Source organism: Astyanax mexicanus, chromosome 1, assembly GCF_023375975.1.
Source record: "Astyanax mexicanus isolate ESR-SI-001 chromosome 1, AstMex3_surface, whole genome shotgun sequence".
NCBI lineage: Eukaryota > Metazoa > Chordata > Actinopteri > Characiformes > Acestrorhamphidae > Astyanax > Astyanax mexicanus.
The window spans coordinates 113,868,720-113,883,993 of NC_064408.1; the positions used below are offsets into that span (position 1 = coordinate 113,868,720).

Genomic DNA, 15,274 nt, shown 5'->3' on the forward strand with positions numbered 1-15,274 from the left:
ATTAATTATTTTGCCACATTATGATTTTGCTGTTATACTATTATACTATATTCCTGAAATTAATTAATTCTTTTTCTGTTGTCCTATATCGCCAAGTATATCGTTATCACAAAAATACCCTGAAATATCGTGATATTATTTTAGAGCCATATCGCCCACCCCTAAATAGAACTACATAGTATCATACGATCATTAGAGCTGATAAGATGGTTAACGGGTGTAGAAACGAAAAAAGGTAGTCATAATGTTATGCTTGATTGATATACAGGGTATGTACTGCCTGTGTTTTGCAGGAACGTCTTCAGAAATCACAGCTTTCTAGCCAACCCTATTTACTCCATAATTGAGCCAAGCAGTAAGTGACACAAAAGCAGAGAACTGAGGGCAGACGGTTTCTCACCTCTTGCTCATCTTCCCCTTCAAGTTGGCAGTGGTGCCAACTGAGCGGGTGGCGGGCTCCCCGGAACTGTCCAGATTATCTGTGCTCCGAGCCTGAGGAGAGGAAGAGGATGAGAAACGGTGAGAAAGATCAGACAGATGGGTTTAGCCTTTAGGCTCAGTTAGCATCTCACACCTCGTGCTAGCTCACAGATGCAATCTGCCACAATCGTACACAACCTTCCCCCCCCTGTGCACTTCCTAATGAGGGAAATGCAGCTGATTACAATACAGCGTCATTCAGCTTCTGACAAACTGAGAGGAAATGGACTACAACTCCCATTTCAGTCAGGACAGCAATCTTACGCCCCCTCTTTCAAGTGGGACACTCTAGCACAGATTTGGATGTTCTCTATTGGATCACACGGAGAAAGGATAGGTGCGAACACAGGGACAAGCAGCCAGCGGGGCTTTCGGGTTGGGCAGAGAAAGACAGACATCAGCTGGGACTGAAGTCTGGTCATATTTAAGCTTTGTTAATAATCAGAGCACTTTAGAACACAGTGTGAGTTTGCAGTGATGGATTCTATAGGTTAGCATTGAAGCTAGCATGTTTAGTTTAAGTGCTTCCGGTCTTGAAAGTAAAAATCCACCCCAGGATTTGGTTCTAGCTCAGGTGAAGTTCCAGGAACCAAATCCATCAAAGCAGCTGTTAGAAGAAACTTGGTGTGGATTTTTACATTCTGGACTTTTACTTTCTGAAATAGCGATATAAGTCAAATCATCATGATATTATGCTCTGCAATACTGTATTATTTTTTAAATACAAAGAAAAGATTATGATTAAGCCCCAATGCATCCTATTCATTTCGATGGAGAGAGCCGAAGCATGCTGCGGTGCAAGCTGGGTTACGTTGAACGCAGCCCCGCCCTCCAGCAAACAAAGTTCAGACTGTGTCCAGCCAATCAGTGAAGAGCAGGCTGCAACTTTACACACAGACGAGCCTTACACACACAAAAGAGCCACCTTCTAACCACAGAAGAGAAGCTGAAAATGTCAGAATATGCATTTATAGAACTGTAGATAACAGTGAGGTTTACTAAAAGTTTACTTCTGTTGCTATTAAACTAATCTTTTCATAATTGTAACAGAGTGAAATACACTACATGGACAAACATACTGTGGGACACATTAATTGCTGTAAGGATTTGAAACTTAACCCTACTTGTTTTTTGGTACCTATTTAGTATTTTCCAACTATAGCCCTGTTTTAACCCTTTAAAATGTAGCTGGTGATGTTAGATAAAAGTTAAAGGTGATCGCTACTGTAGCTTGGGGATTTTACAAATAGTTTGTCTGTGTCGCATTGCGTACAGTGACAATTCTATTAGGCAAGTAAGGTTTATATTGTATTCAGCAACAACACAAGCATAGTGGTGCTTTTCCACTGCATGGTACAGTACCTATACAACTTGAATCAACTCTACTCTACTTTTTTCATTTTTTTTATATTAGTAGATATATTTGGATTCATGATCTTTTTAGTATGTGCACGACTGAGGTTATATGCGAGCCAAGTAGGGACTAAATCATGATGTGAGTAGAGTAGTATAGGTACCACAGACTGGAAAAGAGCTCCGTATCTTCATCTTCTACCCTCTAACCCATATCTGGCAGAAAGTTTATGTCCATTTTCTTCAGAGAGTCCCATTCTATTTGGCAATACTTCTCTACAGAGGCTAGACAAGCTGTGTGAAAGCATCTGGACAACTGTCTTAGGCAATGTGTGCAATTTAATTAGCAGAATGAATTGATCAGGAGGGGTCTCTACAGACATTTGGACATATAGTGAATCAAAATATAATGAAATGAAACCCCTGTAATGTAATTTCCAAGCTCTTGCAAATACACAGCCTTAAACAGCATCAGATCAATAGCAGAACCAGAAAAGCAGAAAGGGTATCTCTACTGGCAAGATTTTGCTCAAACGGAATTGCTCAGCGTGGTTTCAGCTTGTGGAGACTCTGGGTTAGAACATGGTTTGCTTGCACAGCCCACACAGCTGACTATTCATCTATTTTTGACTAAGGAAGAGCATCAGTGGTAAGTACGACTCACTCATGCACACTCACTTTCTTCACACTGGTGAAAAAATGTTGCTGTTGGTCTGCGTTCCCAAAGTTTCGCCCACATGAGGGACAGTTTCAGAGTAAACGCTTCCCAACATGCCTTTGGGCGTATTGAGCAAGTTATTCATGGTTTCCCTCAGGGTACCAGCAGCTCCTTGTAGCACTACTTGATTTGCCAGCAACGCTGTCCAATCAGAGGACGTTTCCAACAGAAAGCCACGCCTACAGGTTTGCAATCTGCTCAGCTTTGATCAAAAAACAGTAAAAACTGGGAAAAGGCCACAATAAGAAAAGCTGAAAGCCAAGAGAAAGCAATGGACACATGAAGTGGGAGGAATACCAGTGGGTCGCACTTACCGGCAAGGCCAACTGCATCGCACTGGGCAAGGAGAAACCTTTGGAGATGGTCAACAGTAAACACATGTATACATATATATATATATATATATTTGTTTTCTTAATGGGAGTTAGGACACTTAGCACAGCAAGCGGAACACCCAGCACTCCTTCTGTTATGTGTACACAAGCCATAAAGAGGTGCACGTCAGCATTTTTCCATGCCAAGCTATACCCTTGTTTTAGTTCTTCCAGCTCGTGCCTTAAGGGTAAAGCGAAAGTTCAGCCATCTGAAGACAACCCAAAGAAGACAGATCAAAGTTGTTGATGCTTGTAGCCCCTAAAGAAACAGCTTACTTATTTCCCAGCACAAGCTAAAGCCCTGGATTCTGCAGTTCCACTCCCTGGTGTCAGGATTTACATGCTGCACATGTTGGATTTAGGTTGTTTGAAGGGCAGGGACATAAAATTAAATGGCATTTCTAGATAAATTGACAGAAAATGGATAGATGAGTGTATTTACAGATTGCAACACCTTAACAACCACTCAGTAACACCTTGGCCATCTAGCAAAACATAAGACATCAACACCTACACGCACTCAACAACACTTTAGAAACCAACATCTGTACCACAACACCACCCTAGTGACCACTTAGCAACACCCTAGCAACTACTTACTAACATCTTGGCAACACCTCACTACTCACAAACACCCATATCATACAAACACTCAGGCAACCACTCAACACCATCACAGCAGCCACCTAGCAATACATTAGCAATCAACAAATGTCCAACAGCAAAGGCTTATCAACCACTTAGCAACAGAAAATCTATAGCAAAGCAGCATCTCAGCAACCACCTAGCATCGCATTAGACATCAACACCTACATCACAGCAACACTCAACACTTAAGCAACCAACATCTATACCACATCATCATCTTAGGGACCACTTAGCAACACCTTCGGAACCACCACTCAGTAACACAAGCAACCAACACATAGCAGAGCAACAACTTAGCAACTATACACTAACACCTTGGCAACTAACACCTGAATCATAAAAACACTCAAACCACCACTCAGCAACATCTCAGCAGCCAACTAGCAATACATTAGCAAATCAACAAATATCCAATAGCAAAACCTTATCAACTCACACCTATAGCATATAAACACCTTATCAACATTCAGCAACATCTTAGCAGCCACCACCTAACAGCTTAGCAACCAGCATCAACAGCAAACCAACAACTAAGAAACCACCTAGCAATGCATAAGCCACTCAGCCACACTTCAGCAACCAAGATATATAGCATAATGACACCTTAGCAACCACTCAGCAACACACCAGCAGACAACATATACCACCATTACAATACCTAAGCAACCAACTAGCCACACATTAGCTATCAATTGATATACCATAGCAAACAAAAAACAAACACAAAAAAATCAGCAACACCTTTACAATACCTTAGCATCCTAGTAACAGCTTAACAACCAGCATCTACAGCAAAGCAACATCTTAGCAACCACATGAGCAACCAACATATACCATTACATCTCAGCAACCACCTAGCAATGCATTAGCAATTAATTAATATACCATAGCAAAACAGAAATTCAGCAACACATTTAAAAAACCTTAGCAACCAACTAGTGACACATTTGCAATCAATTAATATACCATGACAAAGACATTTAGCAACACCTTAGCAACCACCTAGCAACAGCTTAACAACCAGCATCTACAGCAAAGCAACATCTTGTCAACCAAAATATACAATTACAACATCTTAGCCACCACCTAGCGACACATTAGCAATTAATTAATATATCATAGCAGAACAAAGAAATTCAGCATCTCCTTTACAATACCTTAGCAACCACCTAGCGACACATTAGAAATCAATTAATATACCATGACAAAGACATTTAGCATCACCTTAGCAACTACCTAGCAACACATGAGCAACCAACATTTACCATTATAACATCTTAGCAACCACCTAGCAACACTGCTAAACTGTAGTCTCCAGATTCTGCAGCCAACTGTGTTTATTTTAACCTCATTCCCAGTAATTCCATCATTTAGATGCTGATCATCCAGCAGCCACGACAGCAGCATTCACAAAAGAGACAAGAACGTGCATCTCTTTCAGGATGGCAGGGCTCCAGAATCTATACACCATCCCAGAAACACTACCCTTACACTGCCAGCTATGGTCTGATGTGCTGGAAAACGCTAATTGATGTCATATGGAGATTCAAGGGTTACTTGAGAACACCCACACACATCAACTCACTCCACTCAGGGTCAATTTCACTGCCTCAGAGGGGAGATACTTTGAGGTCTGGGAAAAATGTGGAGCAACTGAATCACATAATCTAAAAATTACAGTAAAGAGAAGAGACTAGGATCAGTTTTATATCTTAAGTATATTATTTAAAACATACTTTTGCCTAGTCTCGTTATATTTAAAGATCATATACAGGTGCTGGTCAACGAATTAGAATAATTTGAAATCATGAAATTCTTTGAATGCATTTTTTGTGCAGAAAGCAAATCAGGTGTTCACCGCACCTGTCCTACTCGTTAGACTAATCACAGAACTCGTTACCTGGAAAAAAATTTGCTCAGCTGAGCTTTCCAAAAGGCCCATTTAGGCCATTTAACTGTGACACTGTTGTTTTATTGAATTAGAATAATGGAGAAACCGTTTCATTGAATTAGAATAATTTTTATTATAATTACAATCATCACTTTCTCAGTATTTTGTGGCTGCCCCCTTGGCTTGTATGACTGCCTGAAGTCTCCGCGGCATCGATTTGACCAGCTTGTCGCAAGTTTCCGCACTCACAGCTTCCCAGGCAGTGGCGATGTTCTGCTTCAGTTGGTCCAGCGTAGTAGGCTTTCTGTCGCGAATTTTCCGCTTGACGATGGCCCAAAGGTTTTCAATGACATTGAGGTCAGGCGAGTTGGCCGGCCATGCCAAAACTTCAAGCGGTTTTTTAGTGAACCAATCTTTGGTCGACTTTGCCGCATGAGCCGGTGCAAGATCCTGTTGAAATATGAAGTCTTCTTCGCCGAACTGTTCCTCAACAGTCGGAATCAGGAACATTTCCAGAACATCTTGATATACGGCAGCATTGACAGTCTTCTTGAGGAAGCAGAGTTTCCCTACAACTCGAGCGGACATGCATCCCCATGCATTGACGGATCTTTTCATGCACTCGTGGTTGTAGGTTTCGCCACCACGGCGCCAGACACGAGGACCTTGGTCACCGAAGGAGATGCAGAAGCGTGATTCGTCACTGAAGACCACTTTCTGCCAGTCTTCAGCAGTCCACTCGCCGTGTTCTTTTGCCCACTTCAGCCGTTTCTCCATTTGTTTCTTGTTCAGCATCGGTTTTACTGCTGGAACGCGAGATTTGAAGCCGAGTTCGCGCAGACGACGGTAAGTGGTTGATCTGGAGACGTCAGCGCCGGTCTGCTTGTTCCACAAGTCGGTGAGCTCGGAAGTGGACTTGAACCGGTTGCTGACTGCGATCTTTCTCAGCTGCTTGTTGTCGCGAGCAGAAGTTTTTCGGACGCCGGAACAGTTGGTGCGCTTGCTGCAGTTTTTCTTGAGAGCTTTGCAGACGGAAGACTGGCTGATGCCGAGCTGCTCAGCAATTTTAGTTTGGGTCAAGCCTTGTTGGCGAAGGGCTTGAATTTGAGCCACTATTCCGGTTGAGAGGTCGCGCTGCTTACCCATGATTGATTTTACAACTTAGAAATTCTACTCAACCCTGACTTTATACTGCACAGTGAACACTCTTCACAGAAAACAAAAATTCGAGCATTTATTCTAATTCAATGAAACGGTTTCTCCATTATTCTAATTCAATAAAACAACAGTGTCACAGTTAAATGGCCTAAATGGGCCTTTTGGAAAGCTCAGCTGAGCAAATTTTTTTCCAGGTAACGAGTTCTGTGATTAGTCTAACGAGTAGGACAGGTGCGGTGAACACCTGATTTGCTTTCTGCACAAAAAATGCATTCAAAGAATTTCATGATTGCACTATTTCAAATTATTCTAATTCGTTGACCAGCACCTGTATAGTTATAATAACCAATAATAACCTAATTTAACTTATTTTCTTTTAATTAAAAGAGCATGATAGTATGCAAGCACTAATAAAGTCCCAGTAATGTACGGAAGTCCTTTGTTATTGACCTCAGAAAACGTTTGCTAAAATAAATTAAAGCCCACCCAATAGTGACTTAGAACAGTCAATTACTCGTTCAATGTCTGAATTATACACACGACAAAAAGCTGATCAGTCATCACCTAATATTTAAAATAATACAAAAACAGATTATTATTATTATCATAATTATTATTATTATTATATTGTATTGGCATGTCAATAGATTTTTTATAGATATTTTTGGCAGCAAATAATATAAACGTTAGATAACCCAAACCCTCCTAGTCTCTTAGGAGATTAAGATAATACACAAAAGTCGTTTTTATTGCAGTATACTGTCATTGTTGCGATTCATTGCTCTCATCGCGGACCTCGCGTGTAAAGCCGGTGTTGTGCCGAGATCTGCACCCGCGCTAGGAAAAGCACCCCCTCTCTGCAGCACGCATGCACAGTCTTCTTGATAAAAGCGGAGATAACTGGTTCAGCTAACTTTAAATAAAAATGTTCTTCCAAAAGGGGGTGCTTTTCAATACGGGGGTGCAGATTTCGGTGCACTTTCAAAATAAAAGTTTTTTTAAAAACTATTTCTGCCGTGTCATTTTTGGGTATCATTTTCTGATATCCGCCCCAGTTCCTACGCCAGAGGGTGGATCAAACTACCTTTCACTTTCAAGAGATTAGGAGCGTCCCTCATTATCTTTAATAAACTCCTGAAGACAGAGCTCTTCAAAGAGCACTTACTCTCCTAACTAACTAACTAACTAACTAACTAACTAACTAACTAACTAACTAACTAACTAACTAACTAACTAACTAACTAACTAACTAACTAACTAACTAACTAACTAACTAACTAACTACTTTTAACCTCATTTCCTCTCCTTCTAACTTCTTCCTCTTCTTTACTCCTCTATCCCATTATTTCCCTTTGGTCTTCTTAAGGCCCTGTCTAAAAATGTTTTTTACCTTTATCATTCTTGTCTTCTATTACTCTATGTACATCATTATTGTGAGTTGTTTTGAACAAAAGCATCTGCCAAATGTAATGTAATGTAGTGTAATGGCCCTAGTTTAAATACATCTTATAAGCTCAGGACCAAAAATCATGTTTAATTCTAAAGAATTAAGAGAAGTTGTAAAACTGCTTTGCGTAAACTAAAACACACAAATATCAAATTTGGATTTTAGACAATAACAATAAATGTACAAAAAAGAAATTATGGAGTATGAGCCATTTAAATAAAGACTAACACAAATGAGAAGGAACTTTAAACCGTCTATTCCACCCGCATGAACACTGACACCATTACTATTTACAGGACAAAGTCAGATTGGGAATGACTTTCCAGTTCAGCTCTCATGTCCCCTGTGTTTTATTGAAGTCAAGAGCCATGGGAGTCATTTCACCAAATACTGCTAACTCCATCAAACGCCCACCAATGAGCCTGAAATATTCCACAGTTGTGGTTTTAAAGAGGAAACCTTAATGTTCACAATTAAAAAAAAAAAAAAAAAAGTGAGCTTAGACCAACAAACCCTACAACACACATAACAAAGCAAGCTGGTGCCCAGCAACCCTCTCCAAAACACACAGCCCCGGGCTCCAGAGGTGACAAAATTTACTGCAAACAATCTCTCATGCCTGGGTGAAGCGAGCACCTGCCCACTGCCATGGAGACAGTCATCAGGGATTACCTGAGTTAAAGGCACAGTTCAGCACAGTTCATTCAGAAATGCTAACAGTGACAATGGATAAAAAAACAGTCACAAAACAAAAAAAGTCATGCTAGTACTATGCAAATGCTATACTGATTTTTCTTTTAATTGTACACTTAATTAGCTTGTTTGAAAACAAGCTAAACTAAATAAAAAAGACAGAAAAAAACTAAATTCCTTTAAAAGACAAATTGAATCTTTTTTATTAAGCCTAATTACATAATTCAAGTTTAAACACACTGTCTAAAGTTGCTAATGCCTTTCAAAAAAGCTCTCTCATAGAAAGTCAACACATAAAATTGCTCACAAATACTCTGCGGGATTTCTGAGACATCGTTTTATAATAACTTTGAGAAGGTTTGTGTTTTATATATTCACAGCTAAGTAGCTCCTAAAACACAGGTTTCCCAAAAAAAACTAGCATACAGTATAAACACTTAGAAAACACCTATATTTGTGTAAAAGACATATTAAAAAATAAATAAAAAATCAGGGTCAGCAAGTGTCCCTACAAATGTGCCATTCATCACCAACTCAACTCACACATTAACAAATTAACTAACTAACAAACATTAACTAATAGACATATACTGTTGAAAAAAGTCCTAACCATAGAAGCATATAACCCAAACTTAAAGCTTACAACTTCTGCCAATGGTTTAAAAAGTTTTAAATACTGATATTATAAACAACGTTACTGTAAAACACTAATGATAGTCATAAAATATACAAATTATTCAAATTATGCCCATTTATTTTATATCACTCAGTATCAAATATCTCAAAGTAAATCTATCTGGGTGTACTGTACAAATCAATCTAGTGTGAAGAGGTAGGAAGAGAGCGTTAGCACCATGCCAATGGAACCGGAATTCAGTTGATGCTATAACAACAAACCCTACTCCCGGGTGGATAACCCTCCTTGAAACATTTCCAGCAATGTTAGAGTATGAATAATATGTGAGGATGTCAGCCTATGTCAAGCTTTTGGACTGACTGATGTTTAGATTAGGTTTGGCTAAATTTTATGTTTACCTCAGATAGTCAGTGAGGTCCCCTGTAAAAGAGAAGTGTATTAAGAACATATTTTTTAAGTATAAGTATAAAATTTAATTTTAGTATAAAATTAAAACATGTACTTAAACACATACTACATGTGGAATACTATTTTGGAACAATTTATGGAAATTTAATTATATTGCAGTTCAACTAAGCTACATTAAAAAAAAACATAATTATTAAATTGTGCGTTTGACTGTTTTTTTTTGTACAACTTTTCTTCTACTGGGGAAAAAACTACACTAAAGTGCAATTTAGGCAGTATTAAATGCCAAGACAAATATATTTTCTATCAACACAACATTTTATTTAAAGCACATTGCTTAAAAATACCTTTTATGGAAATACAGGGAAAGTATATTTAATGTGTATTTTCATAAAGTAAATAAATACTAAAGTGAAAATTAAATTTGAACATACTTTTAAAACTTCCTTCTCACAAGGGGTATTTTACAAAGCAGGATTTTGGATTTGGCTTGCCTGATAGCTTATCTTAAAAATCAACACTAGTAAGGAACAGGGGTATCGCCATGTTTTTCTTCTAATTAAGCAGGTCTTGCTGCTGGGTGGTGAGACCTGTAAAGCTAAGCTAAGTTAAGTAAACAAAACTGTAATTCTTAAAAAAAAAGATATAAATATAAATCTTAATGTATATTTTATATAATTTTTATATATATATATATATATATATATATATATATATATATATATATATATATATATATATATATATATATATATATATATATATATTTCAAGTCAATCTGAATATTAATCCATACAGATTTCTCTCCTGAAAACTGTTTATTTGGGTAAGCACTTCCGTTTGTTTACAGCAAGCTTAGATTTCCAGATTTCCACTAAAGCTAGCCACAGCTAGCGGCTAATGCTGCCTGACAGTGCCACATTAAGCAACCCTAAGTGTTTCGGTATTCCGGGGTGATATTAGCTAGCGGTTCCTCTCATGTAGCTTGTTTTAACATGGTAAACACACAGACTTCAGTCTGTTATACTCACCTCTGAACAGCGAAAGAGCTAAGCGGCTAAGGTTAGCGGCTAATGCTAATACTGCTCAAGCAGTGCTAGCTAATTGGGGTTAGCTGTAAGCTACAGGCCTTATAGTGCAAAAAAATACAGTATGTTTCCAGGTGTGCACACATACAGTATATAATCTAATCTCTACCTTCATAGGCAAACCAGGCTTTAAGCAGCAAAAAACTCTGTGCACAAAAGGAGCAAACTAACTAATTCTAAAAAAGGATACTGCTGCTAGACATCCTTATCAACTTTAGCCTACCATGCTAATGAGCCCAGCTCAAGTGGAGCAGAGATGGAGGACAGAGCAAAGGAGCCGTTGGTCCCTCCTCAATCTTGCCCAGTAACCCCACACCCGTTCTCCGTGACTAGCTCGAGTTTCTCCACCAGCCATTGTTGGACAAAGAGCCAGTCAAACGTGCCTTCACCTGACAGCTGCTTCAGATACGGCTCTATGAAGCAAAACCTCAATACACAACTTAAGACTTTCTGCACTGTAGTGCTTACAGGGCTTAAAATGAGCTAAACTCACTTTATACAGACTGGTAGTACTTAGTTCACCCTGCAGAACAACAGGACACCTCAAAAGAAACCAAATTCTATAAAATCTACAGTACAGACCATAGTTTATATATCCAACTAATGTCTCAGTGTACAACTTTAAAATTATTACGCTACCTGAATAACACACTCAACTTTTTTCCATATGGAACAATCAGCTTAATGTTACAAAACACCAACTACCAGCCCAGTCATGCCATATGGATTTACTGGATCTTATTATACATCTTGATATTAGTTACATTATTGATTTATGCATTGTGGGATACGCCTCAACGTCAGAAAGACTGAAATTTGACTGTTTGGGGTAAAATATCCAAATTCATTGTTTAAAATTTTTACTAAAAGCAGTTTTGGTTGTAAATTGGGTCTTGGACAGATGGATGGTGTTTACACTGCTATAATGTGCTTTAAAAGCATCTCAGATCACAGAATGGATCTTGGGTGCATTAACAGGGTTTGGCCTTATTCAGATATAATCCTGATACTTAAGATGCATGCAGTGACTACATTTAAACAGGGTCCAGGTTTACTGGCTTTAAAAATCTGATTTACAGACGTATTAACAATTTAGTAAAGCAGCATGGACAGGCCTTTTTTAATCATTGGCGATAAAACTGAAACTACATAATCATAGATAACGCTCAATTTTGTATAACTAATCCTCTTCTAATCTGGAAAACAATGCACAAAATAATACAATATTGGACCTAAAAAATGTAGTCATTCTTTGTTCTAAACCACATTATTTTGGTGTGACAATTTTAATGGTTTAATTGTTGGGTTGCCCTCTGACCATTAATATACGGAATTGTCCTTTAATTGGCAATTAAAAATGTTTGTAGAGCTCACTGTGTATTTTGTGCCCATTTACAGTAGCATGTTAGCTTAAGACTAGCATCTTCTTTTTTAAACAAAAGAAGCCCACATCAGACAACAAGCATGTCTTGGCTGATTGACTGCAACAGGGTCAGTGCTAAATTGTGTTTATTTTATTTTTTTCTTTAAGCTGATCTACATTAAAGTGATGCATGCACTTCTACTTTTTATTCTAGAAGTTCAGATGATACACAATATACACAGAAGCCTGTATCATGAGGCAACCCATGATCCATGATAATAATAATAAATGGTCATATTTCATATCATGATACTGGATAAAACTACAGTTTTGGACAAACACCTGGAACATTGATTAGTAGCTGATTGATTAGTATCCACCACCTAGTAAATTAAACCCAAACTAAACTGTCCCAACACTCCAGTACCTTGCGCATCCCCATTTTCCTGAACATCTTGGTCATCTGTGACGGCAGATCTCACAGTGCGAGCAGTGATCACAGTGCTGTCCACTTGCTGATGTAGTCCTCCATCCCTGACACCGGTACTCCAGTACAGATCAGTCCATTAGCTCCAGAGTCTGCACAAGTTCTGATTACTCTTGTTCCTGTACCTCCAAGCCCACCGGCACCTCTCCACACAGCCCCTCGCTCTCGCTCTGTACCTGCTGCTTTCCTTTTCCTGTTCTCTGCGCTGAATGCCGAGACACCTGCTGAATATTTCATGTTGTGAAGCGTGATCTGGACTCGGGGTCAAAGCCACGATTCGGGCTCTTCCGCTGTTCTGGGCAGAATGAGGAGGTGGAGTCTCTCATATGACACCTGATGATCTTCCCTCTCGCTCTGATTCTACACCTTTATAACAAGAGGATATTCCAGCTTCACTTTTTTTGGGTTTGAACTTTGTGCAAAGCTCCAATGTGTTACCAAACCAAAGACAAATAGACCATCATGAGTTTCTAGAGGTGCTGAACAATAGTTTATGCTTTTCTTTTATGCTGTAAAGCTCCAGCTCATCCCAAATCACCATTTTAGTTGGGTTTAGGGGGGATTGTGGACAAACACATTTTACTGCTTACTATATCATTCCATAGGGATCCTTATTGTTTTCATATCTTTAATATTAATCTACAATATAGAAAATAAATTAAATAAAGGAGGAAAAAACACTGAATGAAAAGGTGTCCAAACTTTTGACTGATATGATACATCATTCTCAGTAAAAAAAAAAAAAAAAGATCAAAACAACAAAAAAGACAAGATTATAATGAAGTGTCCTTGTTTTGTCGAACCATGAAAAAAGTGGTTGGTTGTTTCAATTTCTGAATGTAGAAGTTTAATTTAATAATACTTTTTTCTCTTAGAAAAAAACAGCACTACTGGAAAATGCTGGCATTTTGTCTATTCCAAAAAAAATTAACAAACCAAAAACAAAAATATTCATCACAACATACATTAGGCCTGTTGCGATATTTAGCAAATAATATTACAGATCTCTCAAAAAACAAACAAAAAAAAAAAAACCTTAATACTTAATCAGAAACCATGATCTTTGACTGTAACTGTAATTCCTTTAATTGTATTTTTCACTGTTTCAACAGTAAAAGGCAGTGGCCAACAGCTGGCCACTGGGCACTGGCACAAGGACAGCCAATAAATGTCAAAAATCCCACCTCAACAATACTTTTTATCTTTGCAGAATCTTCTGCAGAATTATCAATACAAATGTACTGCTACGCTATCATTTGTGCATATTTTGTTTGTGCCTGTTTTGGACTTTCATACATGTCCTGCTTGTAACTAAAGACACTCCAACATTTATATGAAAAAATATGGAAAAAAATAAAAGAGACCACTTCAGTTTCTGAATCAGTTTCTCTGTTTGAGTAAAATGAACATTGTTGCTTTATTACATAAACTACAGACAACATTCCAAATAACAATATTGTCATTAAGTGCATTTTTTCTGCAAAAAAAGAGAAATGGCTGAAATAACAACAAAAGATGCAGAGCTTTCAGACCTCAAATAATGCAAAGAAAACAAGTTCATTTTTATAAAGTTTTAAGAGTTCAGAAATCAAATATTTGGTGGAATAACCCTGGTTTTTAATTACAGTTTTCATGCATCTTGGCATTTTCTCCTCCACCAGTCTTACACACTGCTTTTGAATAACCTTTTTTCCACTCCTGGTGCAAAAACTAAAGCAGTTCAGTTGGTTTGATGGCTTGTGATCATCCATCTTCCTCTTGATTATATTCCAGATGTTTTTAATTTGGTAAAATGAAAGAAACTCATCATTTTTAAGTGGTCTCTTATTTTTTTCCAGAGCAGTATATTATCAAATGTTATATAGCAGCGTTCAGCAGTTTTATATTCACATTACGGAACTTAGTGACGTCAGCTAAATACCCTAAATTCCTGTTTTCTAACACCTGACTGTACTGCTTGCTTTTGTATAATCAGAGGGCCAGAGGTCCTAAGAGTGACAGTGCTTAATGAAATTGATCTCTTTAATACGTGGCTGTTAAATTCCACCGTCACTCCCTAATTATGCTGGAGGTTAAACTGGTAAATAAGTTCTTCAGACCTAATGAATGGAAAACCTCGCTAAGAGGTGTTCAGTGAAATTCCACAGAGGAAATCCTAAGGGCACAACCTTTCGTTTTACATGTCAAGATGTAAATCAAAAACAACAGTTAAAAAAAAAGAAAAAAAAAAGAATAGTACTACAATAATATAGTTTTGATTAAAATTAACTGAAAGTGAAACTAAAAGTTACATGTTAATTTCTGTAGATGCAAGAAATCATTAAGTCTTTTTTGAATGGCCAAATATTATATGTTTTTTTTATTGCTATAAAATTGCTATTTTATAAAATGGCAATTAATGCTTTGCAAATTTAGTCACTGGTTTACCTGGCAATCAGCACTTAAATCCAATGACATCTACCCATTACCCAGGCCTGTATTAGTTGTGTACCAAAATATTTATATATTAAAAGTATTGCGATATTAAGT

General features: G+C 37.9%; 1 protein-coding gene across 6 annotated transcripts in view; it reads right to left on the bottom strand.

Annotated features, from left to right (window-relative positions):
- Positions 1–15,274, bottom strand: part of arhgap33 (Rho GTPase activating protein 33) — a 118,714-nt gene that overhangs the window by 63,491 nt on the left and 39,949 nt on the right. For 3 of the 6 annotated variants that reach the window (XM_049467451.1, XM_022668679.2, XM_049467458.1), the window contains exons 3-4: positions 2,866–2,903; positions 401–492 (exon numbers count right to left, since the gene is read on the bottom strand). In XM_049467451.1, the coding sequence (XP_049323408.1) occupies positions 401–492; positions 2,866–2,903 (130 nt within the window). The remainder of the gene's footprint in view (positions 1–400; positions 493–2,865; positions 2,904–15,274) is intronic. The other 3 variants (XM_049467455.1, XM_049467448.1, XM_049467460.1) reach the window with 1 other exon arrangement.